Raw genomic sequence first — 18,211 nt, forward strand, 5'->3', positions numbered from 1 at the left:
CTCTCTACTCTTAATCAATATAGTGCTTTAATACCTAGCCAGAGCAATAAGGCAAGAGAACGAAATAAAAGGGATACAAATAAAAAAGGAAGAAATCAAATTATCCCTATTTGCAGATGATATCATCTTATACTTTAAGACTCCACCAAAAAAAAAACCTCTTAGATCTGATAAACACTTTCGGCAAAATAGCAGGATACAAAATGAACATATTAAAATCAGTAGATTTTCTAGATACTAAGAATGAACAGGCTGAGAGAGAAATCAGGGAAATAAAATACCTAGAAATAAACTTAACTAAGGATATGAAAGACCTCTACAATGAAAAATATAAAATATTAAAGAAGGAAATTGAAGAAGATGCTAGAATAGTGAAAGATGTCCCATGTTCATGCATTGGTAGAATTAATATTGTGAAAATGGCTATGCTACCAAAAACAATCTATAAATTCAATACAATTTCCATCAAAATCTCAATGCCATTCTTAAAAGAAATAGAAAAATCAATGTAAAAATTCATGTGGAAGAATAAAAGGTCCTGAAAAGCCAAAGCAATTCTAGCAAGAAAGAGCAATGCTGGAGGTATCATAATACCATACTTCACATTGTACTACAGAGCCATAACAAAAATAGCATGATACTAGCACAAAAACAGACACATAGACCAATGGAATAGAATAAAAGATCTAGAAATAAACCCACACAGCTACAGCCATCTGATGTTGTCAAAAGAATTGAAAACATATGTTGGAGAAAAGATAGTTTTCAAAAAATACTGTTGGGAAATCAGGATATCCACATATAGAAGACCGAAACTAGATCCTTATCTCTCACTCTATATAAAAAAATCAATTCCAAATGGATCAAAGATCTTAATGTAAAACCTGAAAGTTTGAAACTACTATTAAAAAACATAGGAAAATCACTGGAAGATATAGGCATAGGCAGTCACTTTCTAAATAGAACTTCCTGTTGGGAACCAAAAGCCACAGTATGACAAAGTCACTATGACTTAGCAGCATTCCAACAATGTCGGAAACTTCAGGTGCACCATGTCTCTATCATGGTGGGAAGAAACACTAAATGGTTTCCCTTGACTGCAAAGAAGTTTATACTTAGTCAAGGACACTGGCAGTAAAAATATAGGATGGCAAAAACAGAAAGGTTGTAACTAGGTCAGAGTGTTTTTTGATGTTTAAGTCTCTTCCTCTTTTGTATAAAGCTTGCTGAGAAAAATAAAATTTTGCCAGTTGTTCATCAGGTTGCTGGCCCTCTCGATATGTGTTTTGTCATTCCCTTCCTGAGTGAATGAGTCCTTTTGTATGTCCTGTCTTGTTCATTCCTTTCTTAAGCCCTTTCGGGTCAAGGACCTCTGTGATCCCGGCAACTTCCAATTGCTCAGGAAATAAGAGAAGAATTTACAAATGGGCTTGGATCAAATTTAAAAGCTTCTGAACATCAAAAAAATAAGACAAAACAATTACCAGAATCTAGAGACAACCCTCAGAATTGAAGAAAAGAAGAAAATCTTTGTCAGCTATTTATTGGACAAAGGATCAATATCCAGAGTATATAAAAAGATCAAAAAATTAAACACTGAAATAACAAATAATCCAATTAATAAATAAGCAAATGAACAGAGTGTTCTCAAAAGAAGTACAAATTGCCAATAAATGCACGAAGAAATGTTCACCAACCTTAGCCATAAAGGAAATGCAAATCAAAATGGCACTGAGAGTCTATTTCATCCCAGTCAGAATGGCTGTCATCAAGAAAATAAACAACACTGAATGCTGGCGAGGATGGAGGGGGAAAAACAATCTTTATATATTGTTGTGGGAATATAAATTAGTACAGCCACTATTGAAATCACTGTGCACCTTCCTCAAGAAGCTAAAAGTAGAAGTACTATATTATCTGATATACTACTCTTGGGCATATATCCAAAGGAATGTAAGTCAGAATACAATAGCTGTACAATACCTGTACACCCATATTTATAACAACACCATTTATAATAGCCAAGCTATGGAATCAGTCTAGGTGCCTAAAAACTAATGATCAGATAAAGAAAATGTGGTTCATATATGCAATGAAGCATTACTTAGCAATAAAGAAGGAAAATATGCCATTTACAATAAAATGGATGGAACTAGAGATCATGTTAAGCAAGATAAGCCGAGATCAGAAAGGCAAATATTGTAAGCTTTTGCTTATATGTGGAACCTAGACCTAAAAGATACAATAATGTGACACGATTATAAAATAGGGATCTGTTTGGTGGTGGTGGAAAATCAAGGAGAGGGTGAAAGGAGGGTTACATGGAGTGAATATGTTGAAGGTTACATTATATATGTATGAAAATAGCATACTGAAACCCAGTAAAACTATTTAAAAGGAGAGGGCGGGGGAGAGGGATTAAGAAAGCAATATAGAAGGGGTGGATTTAATTAGAGTATATTATATGCTTGTGCATAAATGTCACAATGAAACCCCTTTGTACAACTTATGCTAATAATGTGGTGACTCATTCCTATAATCACAGCTACTTGGGAATTAGAGATCAGGAGGATCATGGTTCAAAGCCAGCCCAGGCAAAAAGTTCACAAAACCCCATCTCAACCAATAAAAAGCTGGGTGTAATGGCATATACTTGTCAGCCCAGTATATGTGAAGCAAAATAGGAGGATCACAGTCCATGCTACCCTGGGCATAAACCTGAGGCTCAGATGGTAGAGTACCTGCCTAGCAAGCACAAGGCCTTAAGTTCAAACCACAGTCCCACCAAAATTTTTTTTCAAAAAGAATTCATACTTTCTTGGCTGGGGGCCTGGCTCAAGTGGTAGGGTGCCTGCCTAGCAAGCTTTAAGTCCTGAGTTCAAACTCTAGTACCTTAAAAAAAAAGCAATATAGATGGGCAACAGCAAACCCAAACAAAAATCACATTATCCCACAATTCATACTTTAAGATTGGGTGTGGCAGTGCTTGCTTGTAATCTCAGCTGCTCAGAAGGAGGATTGCAGTCTGAGGCTGGCCAGGCAAAAAGCATGAGACTATCCAAAAAACAAACTAAAAGTAAAAGGACTAAGGGAGTGGCTCAAGTGGGAGAGTGCTTGCCTAGCAAGCATGAGGCCTGAGTTCAATCCCTAGTACCACCAGCAAAAACATAATTCATGCTTTAAAATGTATGTATTTACATGTATATATTGTTTATACATGTAGTGAGAGAGAACACGACTGTATTAATGGGTCTATCTCAGGGGACTATGGGAGGCAGGAGAGGGCAAGAAAATGTTAGAGAATGAAAAATATTGAAACAACCCATCTATATATGAATATAATGTAATGCACCATAAGCTGATGGCTATTAGGGGAGCAGGGCAATAGAGAATGAGTAAGTAATGGGGGGGGGTTGATTAAAGCATGATATATACAGGTCTGAAGTGCCAAGGCAAAACTCCCTTGGACCATCAATATACACAAAAAATGAAGGGCAGGAGGAAAAAATAGGTCTTTTCTGGGGGTAGGTATTCGGGGGAGGGGAGGGGGCATAGGAAAGGGTGAATGAGGGTGTATTTTGTATTCATATATGAAAAATGAAGAATGAAACCTGTTGAAATTATTCTAAGAAAGCAGGGAGGGGGTGAGAGAATAATAGAGGGGATAAATCTAACTAAGATATATTGTAAGCACATATGTAAATATCAGAATGTATCCTCCTGAACAACTATTATATGCTAATAAAAATATGTGTATTTAGCTGGGCATGGTAGTACACATACCACTTGTGATGCTGAAGCAGGAGCATTTGAGAGTTCAAGGCCAGCCTAAGCTATATACCGAGACTGTCTCAAACAGAGAAATAAACAATGTGTGAGTGTGTGTGTGTGTGTGTGTGTGTATTTGTCATAACTGAATTTTTAAGGGCTGAGCAAAAACTAGTTTTCTTGGTCATGCCTATTGCAATAAGTTGATGATGATCTCCTAGGCAGGTCCTAGGTACTAGGCCTTCCATGGGAGGAAAGACCAGCTCCCGAAGTTGAGGGCTCTACTTTTGTTATCTGCTGCTGGGGATAAGTACCCACCCTTCCCTTTGGCTCACTCAAGGATAAAGGACAATGTCACTGGTTTTTCTGGGCTAAAATCCTTGGTTTGTTGGACTCTTCTCTGCAAAAATCCAACATATATAAGAGGCCCCATATCTTCTCTTTCTATTCAGGCATTCACACAAGAAAGCCATTCTTTCCTCTTTCCTTTTTCTTCCTTTGATACCTCATTCCCTGTCCTTTCCCTTCCTTCCTTCATCTTTCTGAGATTAGATATTAACTGTTTGACTTACTTCAAATGTAATATTTGATGCCCAGATAAAAAAATTAAAATGAGGGAAGAAGGACTTACCTAGCATGATATTTGGAATTTGTAATAGGTAGCTTGCTTCACAACATAACTTCAGAACTTTGTTTTTTCCTTACTAGGCTTACGCATTATTTTCACCCTCGATGAGGTGGCCTTCATACAGAATCTTGTCTTTTACATAGAAGCTGCATATAAAGTTGCTGTAAGTATCAGTGCTGGAAGTCTTTTTCAGGTGTTCCAGTTGTCCAAAAGAATAAAAGTTATACTCTGTTTGAGTCAGGCTGTTTTGGGCTAACCAAAACATTATCAAGACTAGAGTTCTAAGATTGTGTCACCTCTATGTGCAAAGTGCACATTTTTGTCCTGGGATACAGTTGGGATATTATGTTTTTGGAGTGCACCACTTGCTCTGTCTTAATCCATTGTGCTTATCTTAAATAAGACTGAAATATTCCATGGGATGTGTACAGGCCAACCTGAGTCAGGCTGAAGAGTGGCAGAATTGGTGCTTTGGTGGGAGGTTGGGCACCCTGGGGATCTCCCCAGCTGACTAATAAGTTGAAGGGCTCAGGCTATGGGTGTGAACACAAAACCCACTTCCTCCAGGCTTTCATCTGGCTTGGAAGGTGGAGCACAATCCATCTCTAGCCAACTGATACAAAGCTGACTGTCAGGGCAGCAAGGAAAGGGTAGAGGTTGGTATAAAAAAGAAACTTAACCCAAGCCTACCTATGGTCTAAAGAAAGGTTAGCACACTTTCTGTGCAAAGGGCCAGAGAGTAAACATTTTCTGTTTTGCAGATCCTATGGCCTCTGTGGTGGACTTGACTGTGCCTTTGTAATAGGAAGGCCACATAAACAGTACGTTCACAATGAGTATGGCTGTATCCCAAATAGACTTTTAAAAAACATGTTGGCAGAATTTGGTCCAAGTTTGTTGACCTCAGTTTGTTGACCTCAGGTCTAAAGAGTGATTCTCATTGAAGGGCAACCTTTCTCTCCCAGGGGATATTTGGCAGTCTGGAGATGTTTTTGGTAATTACACTGAGAAGGGAGGGTACAATTAGTATCTAGTGGGCTGAGGCCAGGGATGTTGCTAAACCTCCTGCAGAACACAGTTTTATCTGGATAAAAATGTTAGTAGTGGCAAAGTTGAGCAAGCCCTGGTCGAAAGAAACTTAAGAAGTCTTTGTGGAAAGAGTGGGCCTTTAGTCGGACGTTGGGAGATGAGTGGGGTTTAGATAAGGAGAAGGGAGGAGAAAGGGTGTTTGGGTGTGGAAGTAGCATGAGGCGACAACAGTTACAGAGGCAGGAGCAGGCTCTGAGTTGAGATTGGGTAGAGTGCTAGGAGAGGGCTGGGATAGGGCTTGGAGAAAGAGAGTAGTACAGAGTAAAGTAGCAAGCTTAAGGTGAAAGTTAATATTGGAAAATAAGGTCAGCATGTGGGCATATGGGGATGGAGGCCAGATTGTGAGGATCACATCTACACCTCTCTCTAATGCAGGTGAAAAAATGTCATTTTAGATTCTGAAGCAGGGGGTTGAAGTAATCAAAATAGTTTTGAGGATGAGTCACAAGGCTGTGGGGTTGGAGAGCTCAGGTAGGAGGAGTGCTGAAGGAAAGAGGCCTGGGCAGGGCTGGGTGTAAAGTACCACTACTGTTTCTAAGTTTCAGTGTTCACAATTTGCAAATGTTCCTCTTTGGAGATTAGAAAATAAAACTTAACGTTTTGCATCGATCCTGTTCTTATTGAATTAAAACCATTTAATAGTACACATAGCATTTTGAAATAGGATCCAGTACTTGGGTTTTTAAATGAAAATATGAATCACCGAATGTATGGTGACTCCACATGTATGGAGTCCTCTATGCAACAGAGGGTTCTGAACCAATTTATACTGATTGGTTTTTAATTACCACGTATGTTCAGTGTTTTGTGCTTCACTGGTGATTTTGGTTCCAGTTATGGCTGAGCAGGGTTTTTTTCTTTCTTTTTTTTTTTTTGCACCCAAGAGGTAATGCTAAAAATAAGTTTTAAGTTATTTTAAAAGAGTTCATTGGTTTCACTGAGTTATAACCCATGTGTTAAAGTTTTGTAATTATACCTTACAATTTAATAGGCATTGGTTAAATAGTGAGGTAGCACTTTAATTGATTTTAAGATAAATATTTTGTTTACTACAAATCAAAAGTTTCCTACAAATTAATGCCTTTTAGAAATAAGAAATCTGAGAGTGTTTTTGCATGCACTTTTGTTCCACTCGAGTATTTTCTTCTAAAATTCTGCACAGAGGCCACATGAACTGAAACTAAGGAAGCCCAGAATTTGAGTGTATAAAGTCAGGGAGTTGGGAGCCTTCAAGAAGCTATACCCATGTTTCATTATGCCTGCAGTAACATAATTGAATCATCTTCCATAGCACTTTCATATACCTCTTTCTCCCTCTCTAATGACTACCTTTTTCTCCTAAAGGATTATGGAATGTGGGAGCGTGGAGATAAGACTAACCAGGGCATCCCAGAATTGAATGCAAGCTCTGTGGGAATGGCCAAGGTAACAATTGTCCTTTTTGTTCTCCCTTCTGTGTGTTTTTACTGCATTGCTTATGTTTTCTTTGTTGACGGCTTGGATTTAATCTGATTAGCACATTTTTCAAAAGTCAACAACAAGTATGTGAAATTTAAGTGGCACATGTACCCCAGCCAACTGAAATTATGGGTCAAGAAAGTGAGTTCCTATGCTGAAATATGCATATGTCAGAAAATAAGTGCACTTTGTCCATCATTATCACCCACAGGTCTAAGTAAGCTCTTGCTGTTAAGAAGCTGCAGGCAAGAAGTCCAGTCTTCCCTTATAGGTCATAGAGAAGGCTGAAGAATATGAATACTTTGTGGTCAGGTCCACATGCTCAACTCTACAAGGCTGTACAAGTAATAATAGCTAGTGAAGCTGGCCAGATAGAAGAATATCAGAGGGACAAGGAGATATTGGGAACACTGGGAACTTTCCCTAAAGGTATTCCAACTAAAAATCATTTCAAAAATAGTCTTCAAGCCAGGCATGATAGTGTGCACCTGTAGCCCCAGCTTCTCAGGAGACTGAAAGTTGGCCCTGAGCTCCTGAGCTCAAGTGTTCCTCCATCTGTGGGGTAGATTCAGCCTGCAGGCCACCAGTTGGCATCTCTTGCTGCAGACATTGATTTTGCCTCCTTCCCTCCCTCCTTCTTAAGATCAAAGTATATTTTTTGGAAAGAGTAAAGGCTCCAGAGCCAGAATTTAAAATCCAACAATAAATATGCCCTTTAAGGTAAACTGACAAAAATTTACTAAAAGAGTTAACTTTATAAAGTGCCAAATATGCTAATGGTAAAAGTTAACTGCTAAAGTAGGTGAAATAAAAGCTGTCAGGAATTTAGTGCCACACAAACTCAATGTTATATACTTGTTAGTATTTCATTTTTGGTAGAACACTAATTTCATTTTGGGAAGTGTTTTCCTATTGTTCTCTTTCTTATTCCTGGAATGGGCAGCAATATATAAGAAAGCTCTGATTCATTGGAAAGGAAGATAGAATATAACTATAGGACTCTGGCTGAATTTTAGTTTTTTTCATTGCCTTTGGGAAAACATGTGTTCTAGCTTACTTAATGAAAAAGGAGTGTCAGTTATGTATATTAGAAAAAATAATAATAATTTGTATCTGTGTTTGTAGGCAGCACTTGAGGCAATTGATGAACTAGATCTTTTTGGAGCCCATGGAGGACGCAAGTCAGTTATTCATGTCCTGCCTGATGAAGTTGAGCACTGCCAGGTAACAGGTCTACCTCTTGAGTTCCAGAGAGTAAAATCCCAGAGGGGCAGGCCTGGGCTCCAGTTCAGATTTCCCATCTAAACCTTGCTGGTACTTGACATCTTTGAGCTTCAGTTTCCTCATCCATAAAATTTGCACATTGGTCCCCTTCCCTCTTGCCTCACAAGATAGTTATAAGAATCAGGGAATCAATTTAGACCATGTGTCCAAGTTCTTTGTGGCCAGAAAGTACTATACAGACATAATACACAATGTTGCTCTGTATATGGCCTCAACAACCAAAGCAACCTTGGTGTACAGAGGCAAAATCTGTTGTCTGTCTTTTGAGCATATAAGTGGTTTTCTCTCAGCTTCATTCCAAGATGCCACCAAATTTAATGACTAGCAAGCACTAACTGTGGGGGGGGGTTGATGGGTAGAATGGGTAGTGGAGGAGAGATGAGATGGCAAATTAATAGAACCTCCCTGAAATACAGATGGCAGAAAGGAATTATTGATACAGATTAGGGAACTCCATTAAGCAAACAGTAAGTCAAACTCTTAGTGAGGGCCCACTATGTTCTAGAGCTAAAGTGAGTTAAATACATAGAAACGTGCAAATGGAGAGTTTCTGGTGAGAGTTTGTGTTTCCAGGCAGAAAAGCCTAGGGAGGAATGACTGCAGCCATGCACACTGTAGCATCATTTTGGTCAGTGAAGAACTACATGGACTATGGTAGCTATATACTGTGTGTATAGTAGGCTACACCATCTAGATTTGTTTAAGTACACTCTATAATGCTCACACAATGACAAAATCACCTAATATTATATTTCTCAGAAGCAATCCCTATTGTCAAGTGACTTACGACTGTAATTAAAGATCTTGGCCGAGGGACCAATTAGCTACAGAAAAAAAAAAACGTTAGGGCTGAGGATGAGCTCAGTGGTAGAATGCTTGGTTAGTAATGTGCAAGCCCTGGTTTGATCCCCAGCACCTCAAAAACTAAATAAAGTTTGATTCTAAAGCTAAAGGCTTCAGAAGGGTTCTACCCATCTTTATCCCACCTTCTAGCTTGCTCTATCTTCTCCCACCAAGTAGTCATTAATAGGGAGTATGATATTTCTTGGGGTATAGTTTACGAGACGCATGCTGCCTTAATAGATATATAGTCTGTCTAGTGGAAAAGTGTGAGCTTTGTAGACAGCAAGATCTGGATTAGAACCCTAGCTAGGTCATTTGTTGGCTACATGCCCTTTGGCATGAATCTCTGTGTCTCAGAGTCCAGTGTGTGAATTGAACACACAATACCTTAATTCCTTCCCACATGGAAGACTTAAATGAGCTTATGTTTGCCAGAGTTTTAGCCTCCTGTCTGTACATGTTAAACATCAGCATTAGCTCCTTTCCCTTCCCAAATGTTTCTTTATAATTCCAACTGCCTTCCAAGTTTACAATGCCTAATCCATCAAGTTACAGTTGAGACCATGTAATAGTGCCTCTAATAACCATGGAAAGATTCAAGGATTAAACTAGTTCTGTTGTTCACCATTTTGCCTGAGCGTTCATGAGATCTTCTGAATTTGCCTCCTTTAAGCAGTTTCTGGACACACAATAATCCAACTGGTCCCGTTATACTGAAGCAGCCATTTCTCTGGGCTGGCCCTGCATGTGTGTTCTTTTCTGGTTTCTATCTTTATATCCAGGACATCCTAGCCTACTGACACAGTTAGCCCTGTAGTTTCTACCCAACATGGACTAAAGGTACCAGCCAGGTCAACAGAGAATGTGGAAGGAATGAAGATAAGTAGCTCTCAACAGAGGCTCCAGAATGTACCATGCTCTCCCAAACCCCTTTCCTTTATCCCAGTGAACAGGAAGCATTTGCTGCGTAGGCAAAGCTGGCCAACAGGTGCTATGTTGGTAGGATGAAGCTTTCCTCCAAACTGGCAAGTTCACTTGAATGTTTCCTTGGGGCAGTATCTATCCCTAGATACTGCATGAAACTATTGCTGCTTCTCTAGGTTAACCCACCTCTTTGTTTTTCTTTCAGTCTATTCTGTTCTCCATGTTGCCAAGAGCATCAACATCTAAAGAGATCGATGCTGGACTTCTTTCCATTATTTCTTTCCCGGCCTTTGCAGTAGAAGATGTAAACCTTGTGAATGTGACCAAAAGTGAAATTATTTCCAAGCTACAAGTAAGCATTGATCATGCTAGAGCCCTTCTGCCCTGCATTAAATGCTACATTCATATGATGACATAGAGTAACTCTCTCTTGGATAAACTTGGTTTATCTAAGTGGACCCACAGAATAAAGTATCCATAGCTGAATGTACAGGCAAGAAAACAAAATTTAAGTGTGATTAAGTGACTTAGTTCTCTTTTTAAGCAGCAGAACTTGTACTCAGGTAGGCACCATTCAATCCCACTTCTTACCACTACTGTAATTCTAGGGCAGGACTACTTAACCCATTAGAGATCACAAACAGCCTTCTTTGAGAATCCAGAGTTACTGCCACAAAGAAATGCTATGTTCCAAACTTTACACTCAGTGTCAGGATATGTGGTGATCCCAAGTTAAATTATGGTTGAAAAATCCCTGTTCTGCCGTGAGATGCAGTAACTTACATGTCACACTAAACCAAGACTGTTTTAAGTTCTCCAACCAACTAAAATTATTAGTAACATTTCAAAAATTGTAAGTTTCCTAAGCTGAAATTTGCATGTTGATTGTCCTACTTAGATTTAGTGAATAATGCTTTTGTCCTTTAGAAACAAAGGGGTTAAAGGGCCTCCACTCATATTTCCAGAAGCAGCAGCTTGAGTGGTCAGGTTCTGTAGAGAAAAAAGAATCTCTTTAGGTGTGAAGTAGGGAGGAAGGGAATGAAGTGCTTACCAAATGAGGGATTCTAGCCCGAGTACCCTCAGGACAACTCCACTGAACACATAGAGCTGGCCAACACTAAAGCAGGTCTGCTGCAGCAACCCTGCATACTGAAGAAACTGGAGAATGGCACTGAAGCTGCCATCAAGACATGAGGGGGTCAGGTTGAGAATCTGTTACCTCCTCTCCATTCTGGGCAGCCAGGAAGCTGGAGAAGAAACCTAGAGCCTGCCAAAGGGGAAATAACAGCCAATCCTAATCACAAAAAGTCCTTCCCTTCATGCCACACTTTGTGGGGCATCTGATAGCAAAGCCTCTGTATGTACAGGATGACTGCAAGGAGTCTGGGGAGTGTCATTTCAGCTTTCCAATCTTTCAAGCAGGAGCTACCCAATCTTAGTAGCAGCCATGGTGTCATCTTCAAATAGGGTTCATTTTCATCTTTGTGTGGTACAGTAAATCACAATAAAAGAATGATCATTCACTGAACTCGTAGTAATTACCCATGCATCTCCAGTATTCCAATGGAATGTTTTGGCATTCTCTTTCAAGTACTGATCAAGCCTGAAATTACTTTAAAATAACTCTTTATACTAACAGCAAAGAACACTTGGTACACATTTCATTACTAAAAGATTCATGGGGGGGGTGAAAGGCTGACTTGAATTAGAATAATAAGACATTAAGTATAGGGGAGGGGATGAGAAAGAGAAATGGTGGGGGTGAACCTAACCAAGGTAATTGTAAGCTTATATGGAGATGTCAAAATGAATTACCCCGGTACAACTAATATGTGCTAATAAATGTTTTTTAAAAGAATAAAAAGTCAAAGAAATTTTGATTTCATCAAATGTATTTTATTTCTTTACCTACCTAGGGGCGTTATGGATGCTGTCGCTTCCTTCGAGATGGTTATAAAACCCCAAGAGAGGTATTTAAATATTCTTTATGGTTCCTTAAGTGCTCCATACCTAAGTTGCCACTGTGTTTTTCTTTCTCCACTGATTATAGTTATATGTTAGAATCTTGGGAAGGGAAGTATTAATTTTGGAGTCAGCAAGCCTGGTGTTAGGCAGTAGAACAGTAAGATCATCGGGACAATAAGCTGGTAAAGCCAGCTTGTAGACAAGGACAAAGAGTTCTGTGGGCTCACACAGTTTTTAAAGACCATCTCTGACCATCTCCTTGGGTTTCTTTTCCTCGGTGACTTGTATAATGATATAAATAAACAGATCATCTACCAAGCATTGTGATAGGCAAATTGCTATTTATCTGTTAGAGACATAGAATGCTTTAGTATAATAAACTACCAAGGAGTTTTATGTGTATTTCTGATTTACTTTCTGAAAATTTACCATGCAAAACTGCCAAAAATAGCATTTCCCCACTATAGTAGACTCCTAATCATACTAACCTCAAAGCTGCATTGAATCAGAAGAGCTAGAGAAACCCAGCGAGGCCTGATGGTGTTGTGTATATATTCTGACATCACTTTCAAAAGGCTTTATGTACTTGATTCCAGGATCCAAACCGATTGCATTATGACCCTGCTGAACTCAAGCTCTTTGAAAACATTGAATGTGAGTGGCCTGTGTTCTGGACTTACTTTATCATAGATGGAGTCTTTATCGGTGATGCTGTTCAGGTGAGAAAATGCTGGGTGTTATTCTGACAATAAGCTTTTTCACCCACCACCATAGGGCTGGGCAAGAATTTAAGTCATTGTTTCAGTTATCTGTTGCCACTTCAAACACTTTCCTGCTAGGCACAGTAGCTCAAACCTATAATCCTACCTACTTGGGAGGCAGAAATTGGTAGGATCATGGCTTCAGGCCATGCCCTGTGGAAAAAGTTTGCAAGTCCCCACCTCAACCATGGCTAGACACAGTGGTGTGTGCCCACCATCTCTGCTACATGGGGAACCATGAATAGGAGGATAATGGTGCATGCACAAAGTAAGACCCTATCTAAAAATAACCAAAGCAAAAATGGCATGGCACAAGTGGCAGAGCACCTGCCTAGCAAGCCTAAGCCCATGAACTCAACTCCCAGAGCTAGAAAAAAATATCTTTCACCAAATTTGTTGAATTAAAGCAACAATTCTTTCATTTATTTGCTCATGATTCTGCAATTTGAGCAGAGCCAATAAGGACAAATTTTCTCTGCCTCTCCTGCTGCTGACTGGGATGGAGCTGACATGGGGCTGGAGCTCCTAGTACCAAGATACCCTCACTCATAGGGCTAGCAAGTTGATGATGGCTATGAACCGATATTGGGAACTCAACTGCGCTGTTGGTGGGGACCTTGGTTCTCCTCCACGTGTCTGGCTTGGGGTTCTCACAGCATTGGAGTCTCCTAAACTTTTCACACTTTAGTTGTCTTCTCCCAAGAATGCTGCAAGGCATTCCTCAGTCTTTTGCCCAGAATTGGCAAAGTGTCACCTGTATCCCATTTTATTGGTTAAAGAGCCATGCCATATTCAAGGAGGAGGGGACCAGGCAAGGGCATGAGTCGTAGGAGGCATAGTTCCTGTCTGTCTCAGAATTTATTATTATTAAGAGTTTTTCCTTCCTTCTGTCCTCTTTTCATATGTTGTTTTTAATCACTGCCTTTTTAGTTAATGGAAATGTTTGCTTCAACAGCTTTCATTATATGAGCACTGCATCCTAAGAATTGATCAGAGTACATTTCCTTTTCCTCATGTTAGATTTGTGCAGCAGATATTTCTTTTTTTTCTTTTCTTTTTCCATTCTGGGTATGAAACCCAGAGCCTCACACATTCTAGACAAGTTCTCTACCGCTGAGCCACTTCCCCAACCCCAGCAAATATTTCTAGAGCAATAAATATTTTAAGTGGAAAACTATTCATAGGTGTAAGTGGGATGCTTTGCCTGACATATGGCTTGCATCCCAAGAAGTTTATAATCTGGTTGGTGAGACAAAATTTAATTATGTGAGAAGTTTAGAGTAAACTACTTAAAAGACAAGCTAAAGACAGCATAGGAAAGATGTCTGATACATGATGTGGATGTGTGTGCGCTGTGGAATTCTGAGGATGAAACAGTTACTGCATGATGCTCTGCTCTCTCCCTTTGCCGGGAAGCTTGACAGGTGGGTCTAAGCTCATGGAGGAACAGCCAGTCATGTTTAGCTCCTCCTAACATTTGCTATCAGTACGAATCTCTCCCAGTCTCCTCCATGCAAGCATTTCTGCCTTTCTGTGCCCTGTGTCTGACTTCTAATCTGTTGCCAAGAGAGCTAGGTTTGTTTTCTAAGTTGCACTGCTTTGCAGCATTAACCATCAGACCCCTTTCATATCAAGGGCCATGGGGCTGTTTTCCAGGTCCAAGAGTACCGAGAGGCCTTGGAGGGAATATTAATCAGAAGCAAGGACGGGATTCACTTGGTACCGGAACTCTATGCCATTCCGCCTGACAAGGTAACCAGGTGGTGAGGATCCTCTGTGCTGCTTATCTACAGCTGAATGAGTTGGTGCTTACCCTTTGGGTATTCTTCACTCACTTTTCTCCACAAGAAGCAGTTTCTAAAACCTTAGGTAGTGTTTGTGTCCATCGTAAGGATTTATGACTTTGGGAAAACATGTGGAATCATGCTTCGACTATGAGTATCCTAGGGAAGTGGCATTTAAAGACTTTCAGAGCATACCTGTCCCACCCCCGACCCTAGGCATAAGGAACAGTACAGAGTATCAACCAATGTTGTGTGCCATGTTCTCATACATTGCTACAGGAGTCCGAGGAGAGGATAATTGAGAATCTCTTCCTTTGATTTAAGTGGTTTCCAGGCTGGAGCTTGAGTAATTATCAGTTAGAAGGCATTCATCAGGAAGAAGGAAACTGGCCAGGCCCAAGCAGAAGCCCAAAGATGTTTTCATTCTATACAGTTCCCTAAATTGGGTTAGGCTGGACCTCTGTATGTCTTGGTGGTTGAGTTTCCCTGTAAACATCTTGTATTTAGAAGAAAACAGCTCTCCATTAAAGGCTGTTTGCCCCTCCAATGCTCCTGATGCTTCAAAGTGTCACTATTGCATCTGCAGGATAAAAAGGTCTTCAGAGAGGTGTGTTTGATCCCAAATTGACAAGGACTGGAAGAGATTGAAACCCAGCAGATCCCAGTGTCATGCAGTGTTCTGTGACTGAATCAGCCCTCACCCCCTCCACATGGCCAGGGGACTGGCAGGAGCCTTTGATAGTATCTGCCTCAGCTCAGAGAGTCTTGGGAACCTGTCAGACCTCAGACAGCACTGGGCTCCACCCTGGAACCAGACCCAGGCTCAGAGCCACCCCACAAGCCCACAGTGCCTCCAAATAGGTGGTATATTTCCAGTTAATGGAAGTCTCTACATAGTAGATACTTTGGCTGGGCTTCCAAAGCAGTGGTAGATTGGATTTCCTTTTACTTTCCCATAGAAAATACATTTTGCTAAGTGTGATGGCTGATACTGTAATCCTAGGACTCAGGAGGGTGAAGCAGGAGGATTGTGAATTCCAGGACAGCCTGGGCTATATAACAAGCTCAAGGCCAGCCTATGATACATAGTGAGGCCCTGTCTAAAATAAAAATGAAAGAGAGAAGAAGAAAGAAAAAAGAAAATGAAGGAAGAAAATACGTTTTAATGGAGTCAGACACGATACTTGTAATGCAATAAAAAAGCCCTATATCTATTACTTTGGGCCTTATTTAATCTAGAAGGAACTATCATGTGTTAGATAACTGAGCCAATTAAATCAAAGAAATAAGTAGAGTTTCCATGAGGGGAAGAATATTCCACTGCTAAGAGCATTTAATTCTTTTACACTGACAATATCCTACTGGTCAGCTGGTTCACTCCTGGACTCACTGGACAGCCCGTGGAGATAGCCTGGAGCTCTGGAATGTTAATGTTATCCTCATCCCAGTATGAATACAACTCCTGTCATCCAAGCTCTCTCAGGACTGATTTCGTTCCAAAGTTAAGGGTGACAGTTTGAACAAGAACTGGTCTTCCCTCACGGTACAGATCAAGCTAAGGAACCTGCTGGAACTCTTTTTCTCTCTACGTGTCATAAACCTAGGTCTTCTGCAGATGTATTCATTTTACATTTATGGATGTGTGGATCATGGATGGGTCACTTTCCAGCAGCTACACGTTCATATCCCTTGTTTGAGTTCGTGGTTTTACAGTACTGAGGCATTTGGCAAAACAAAATTAGCAATAGGAGGTATTTTGGAACCTCAAAAAGGAAGGAGCAAGGAAAAATCAATTATTTCAGAGGTATTTTATCTATTTTATGATAGATCATTCATTCCTGTTCTCCCAAAAGGCACATTGCACTGTAGTAAATGCTTGGTGTTATAAGTTACACTTTGCTTTCTGATGGGCAGTACTGGTTGTGCACTGTAAAAATTTACTCTGTAGCTTTCTCTTCTAAACTGCACATTGATCTTTGTCATTACAACATTCTCCTTTACACAGCGTGTTTATTCTTGTTTGCTGGCCTACAGTCTTGGACACTGTTTTACCTTCACCTCATTTTGTATTGGCTCCTTGCCAATGACAGCTATAAAGTTTCCTCAATCACATCAAGACCCTGCATAGACCACTGGAAAGGAACCTTGTAGGCAGAGACATGACAAGCCCTTGTGGTACCTTCATGCAAATTAGAAGGTTGATCCGCAGGTCGATTTCAGCCTCATGCATTTCATCAGCCAGGCATGCCTGTATAGGGTACCACCAGACAGAGGGCCCTCCACTGCACTGCCTGGAGCTAATGAAAGTACTCCCAGCAAATGTATAGTGACAGGAAACATGGTGAGCAGCTGTGTGCCAGGCACAGGCTAGAGACTGGGGAACAAAGGTGGTTCCCTTGCTACCACTGTGACTATGAGTATGCAGGTTACTGGGGGCTAGAGGAGGTAGGCAGCCCTGGAAGTGACTCTGGTAAAGGCCTGGTGCCTTTGAGCACATGAAAGCAGTTCAATGGCTGTGAGGAGGACTCCTCCAAATGGAGACAGGATCTAGCCATGAGGGGCTGGTGGGGGGGAGGGGGAGAGGACAAAGCAAGGGTGCCTTTTGACCCAAACACCTTGTCTGCTTTCTGTTTCTTGTATCGGCTATTTTTCATGCTTGTTCTTTCTGGTCTTTCTTAACACTTGTTATATTTCAAATAGCTTTAATGTAGTATCTGGTTGTAAAAGTGGTTCTACACACATTACAAAACATACAGGATTCTGTAGAAAAAAGAAAGCATTTACTACCCAAAGATAACCATGATGACGTTTTGGAGAATCTCCTCCCACTCTGTTATCCTATTTGATTATTTGATTGCTAGTGACATTTAGTTCCATTAGTTTATATAAAACTTAAGTTTTTAAAAAATGTTTACTACTACTGAAAAATTAAATGTTTACTAAGCATATTAATGTCACTGATTAATCCACTATTGGAGAATAACTCCATTCTTGGTATGACTTTTCCCTATGTAGTTGGATAAGTTTCCTATTTCCTTCAATTGACTTCAGTTTTCTAGATGAAAAAGGGTCAGTGACATTACTCCCAACTGATGTGGCAATGATTCAGACCTCAGAGGGCAGCATGGAGTCTAGAAGGGAAAAAGTCACCAACTAACTCACAGTGTGTAGCCAGTGCTGTCCATTGGAAAGAGCACAGAAGCATATATTGATGGTACAGAAGCACCCAGTAAATTCTGCTTTCTGAGGCCCTGATGGAAGATTACTACTGGTTTAGCAGCACAACTGTTTTTCCTCAATAAATAGTGCCACCTCCTGGTAATTTTTTTCATAGGCACACAGTGTATAAACCCCTGGGGATGGCAAGGGAGAAGAAGCCAGACTTGACATTCAGTCATGCACTGTAGCACCTTAGGCTGCTGGTTTCCAACATTATGCAGCCAAAGGTAGGCATGAGCTATGGAACAGTCTGATGCCCAGAGCTGTAATGAAGGCAGGCAGGCTTCCAGAGCCTCTTGCCCTGAGTGTGTTTGTGAGAAGACCACTGGCCTGGGCCCAGGCTGAGATTCAAAGTCTCCCTCTGTTGCTTATAGTCATACGACCCCGAGAGACCTTTTTGCCTTCCTGGTGCCATATCCTGCAATGCACAGAATTTGTCTGCAAGATGAGGGCCATTTTATAAATCCTCAACCCATTCCCCAGTGTAT

The 18,211-nt window shown here is 40.4% G+C and overlaps 1 protein-coding gene across 7 annotated transcripts in view; it reads left to right on the top strand.

The window, feature by feature from the left end:
* Phka2 (phosphorylase kinase regulatory subunit alpha 2) overlaps positions 1-18,211 on the top strand; it is a 77,411-nt gene that overhangs the window by 23,573 nt on the left and 35,627 nt on the right. For all 7 annotated transcript variants that reach the window (XR_012444638.1, XR_012444639.1, XM_074064217.1 and 4 more), the window contains exons 5-11: positions 4,477-4,559; positions 6,830-6,910; positions 8,069-8,167; positions 10,200-10,346; positions 11,911-11,964; positions 12,556-12,678; positions 14,377-14,472. Coding sequence is in view for 5 of the 7 variants with exons in the window: in XM_074064217.1 (XP_073920318.1) it covers positions 4,477-4,559; positions 6,830-6,910; positions 8,069-8,167; positions 10,200-10,346; positions 11,911-11,964; positions 12,556-12,678; positions 14,377-14,472 (683 nt within the window). In the remaining 2 variants the exon portion in view is untranslated. The remainder of the gene's footprint in view (positions 1-4,476; positions 4,560-6,829; positions 6,911-8,068; positions 8,168-10,199; positions 10,347-11,910; positions 11,965-12,555; positions 12,679-14,376; positions 14,473-18,211) is intronic.

The sequence above is a fragment of the Castor canadensis genome, chromosome X, assembly GCF_047511655.1.
Source record: "Castor canadensis chromosome X, mCasCan1.hap1v2, whole genome shotgun sequence".
Classification (NCBI taxonomy): domain Eukaryota; kingdom Metazoa; phylum Chordata; class Mammalia; order Rodentia; family Castoridae; genus Castor; species Castor canadensis.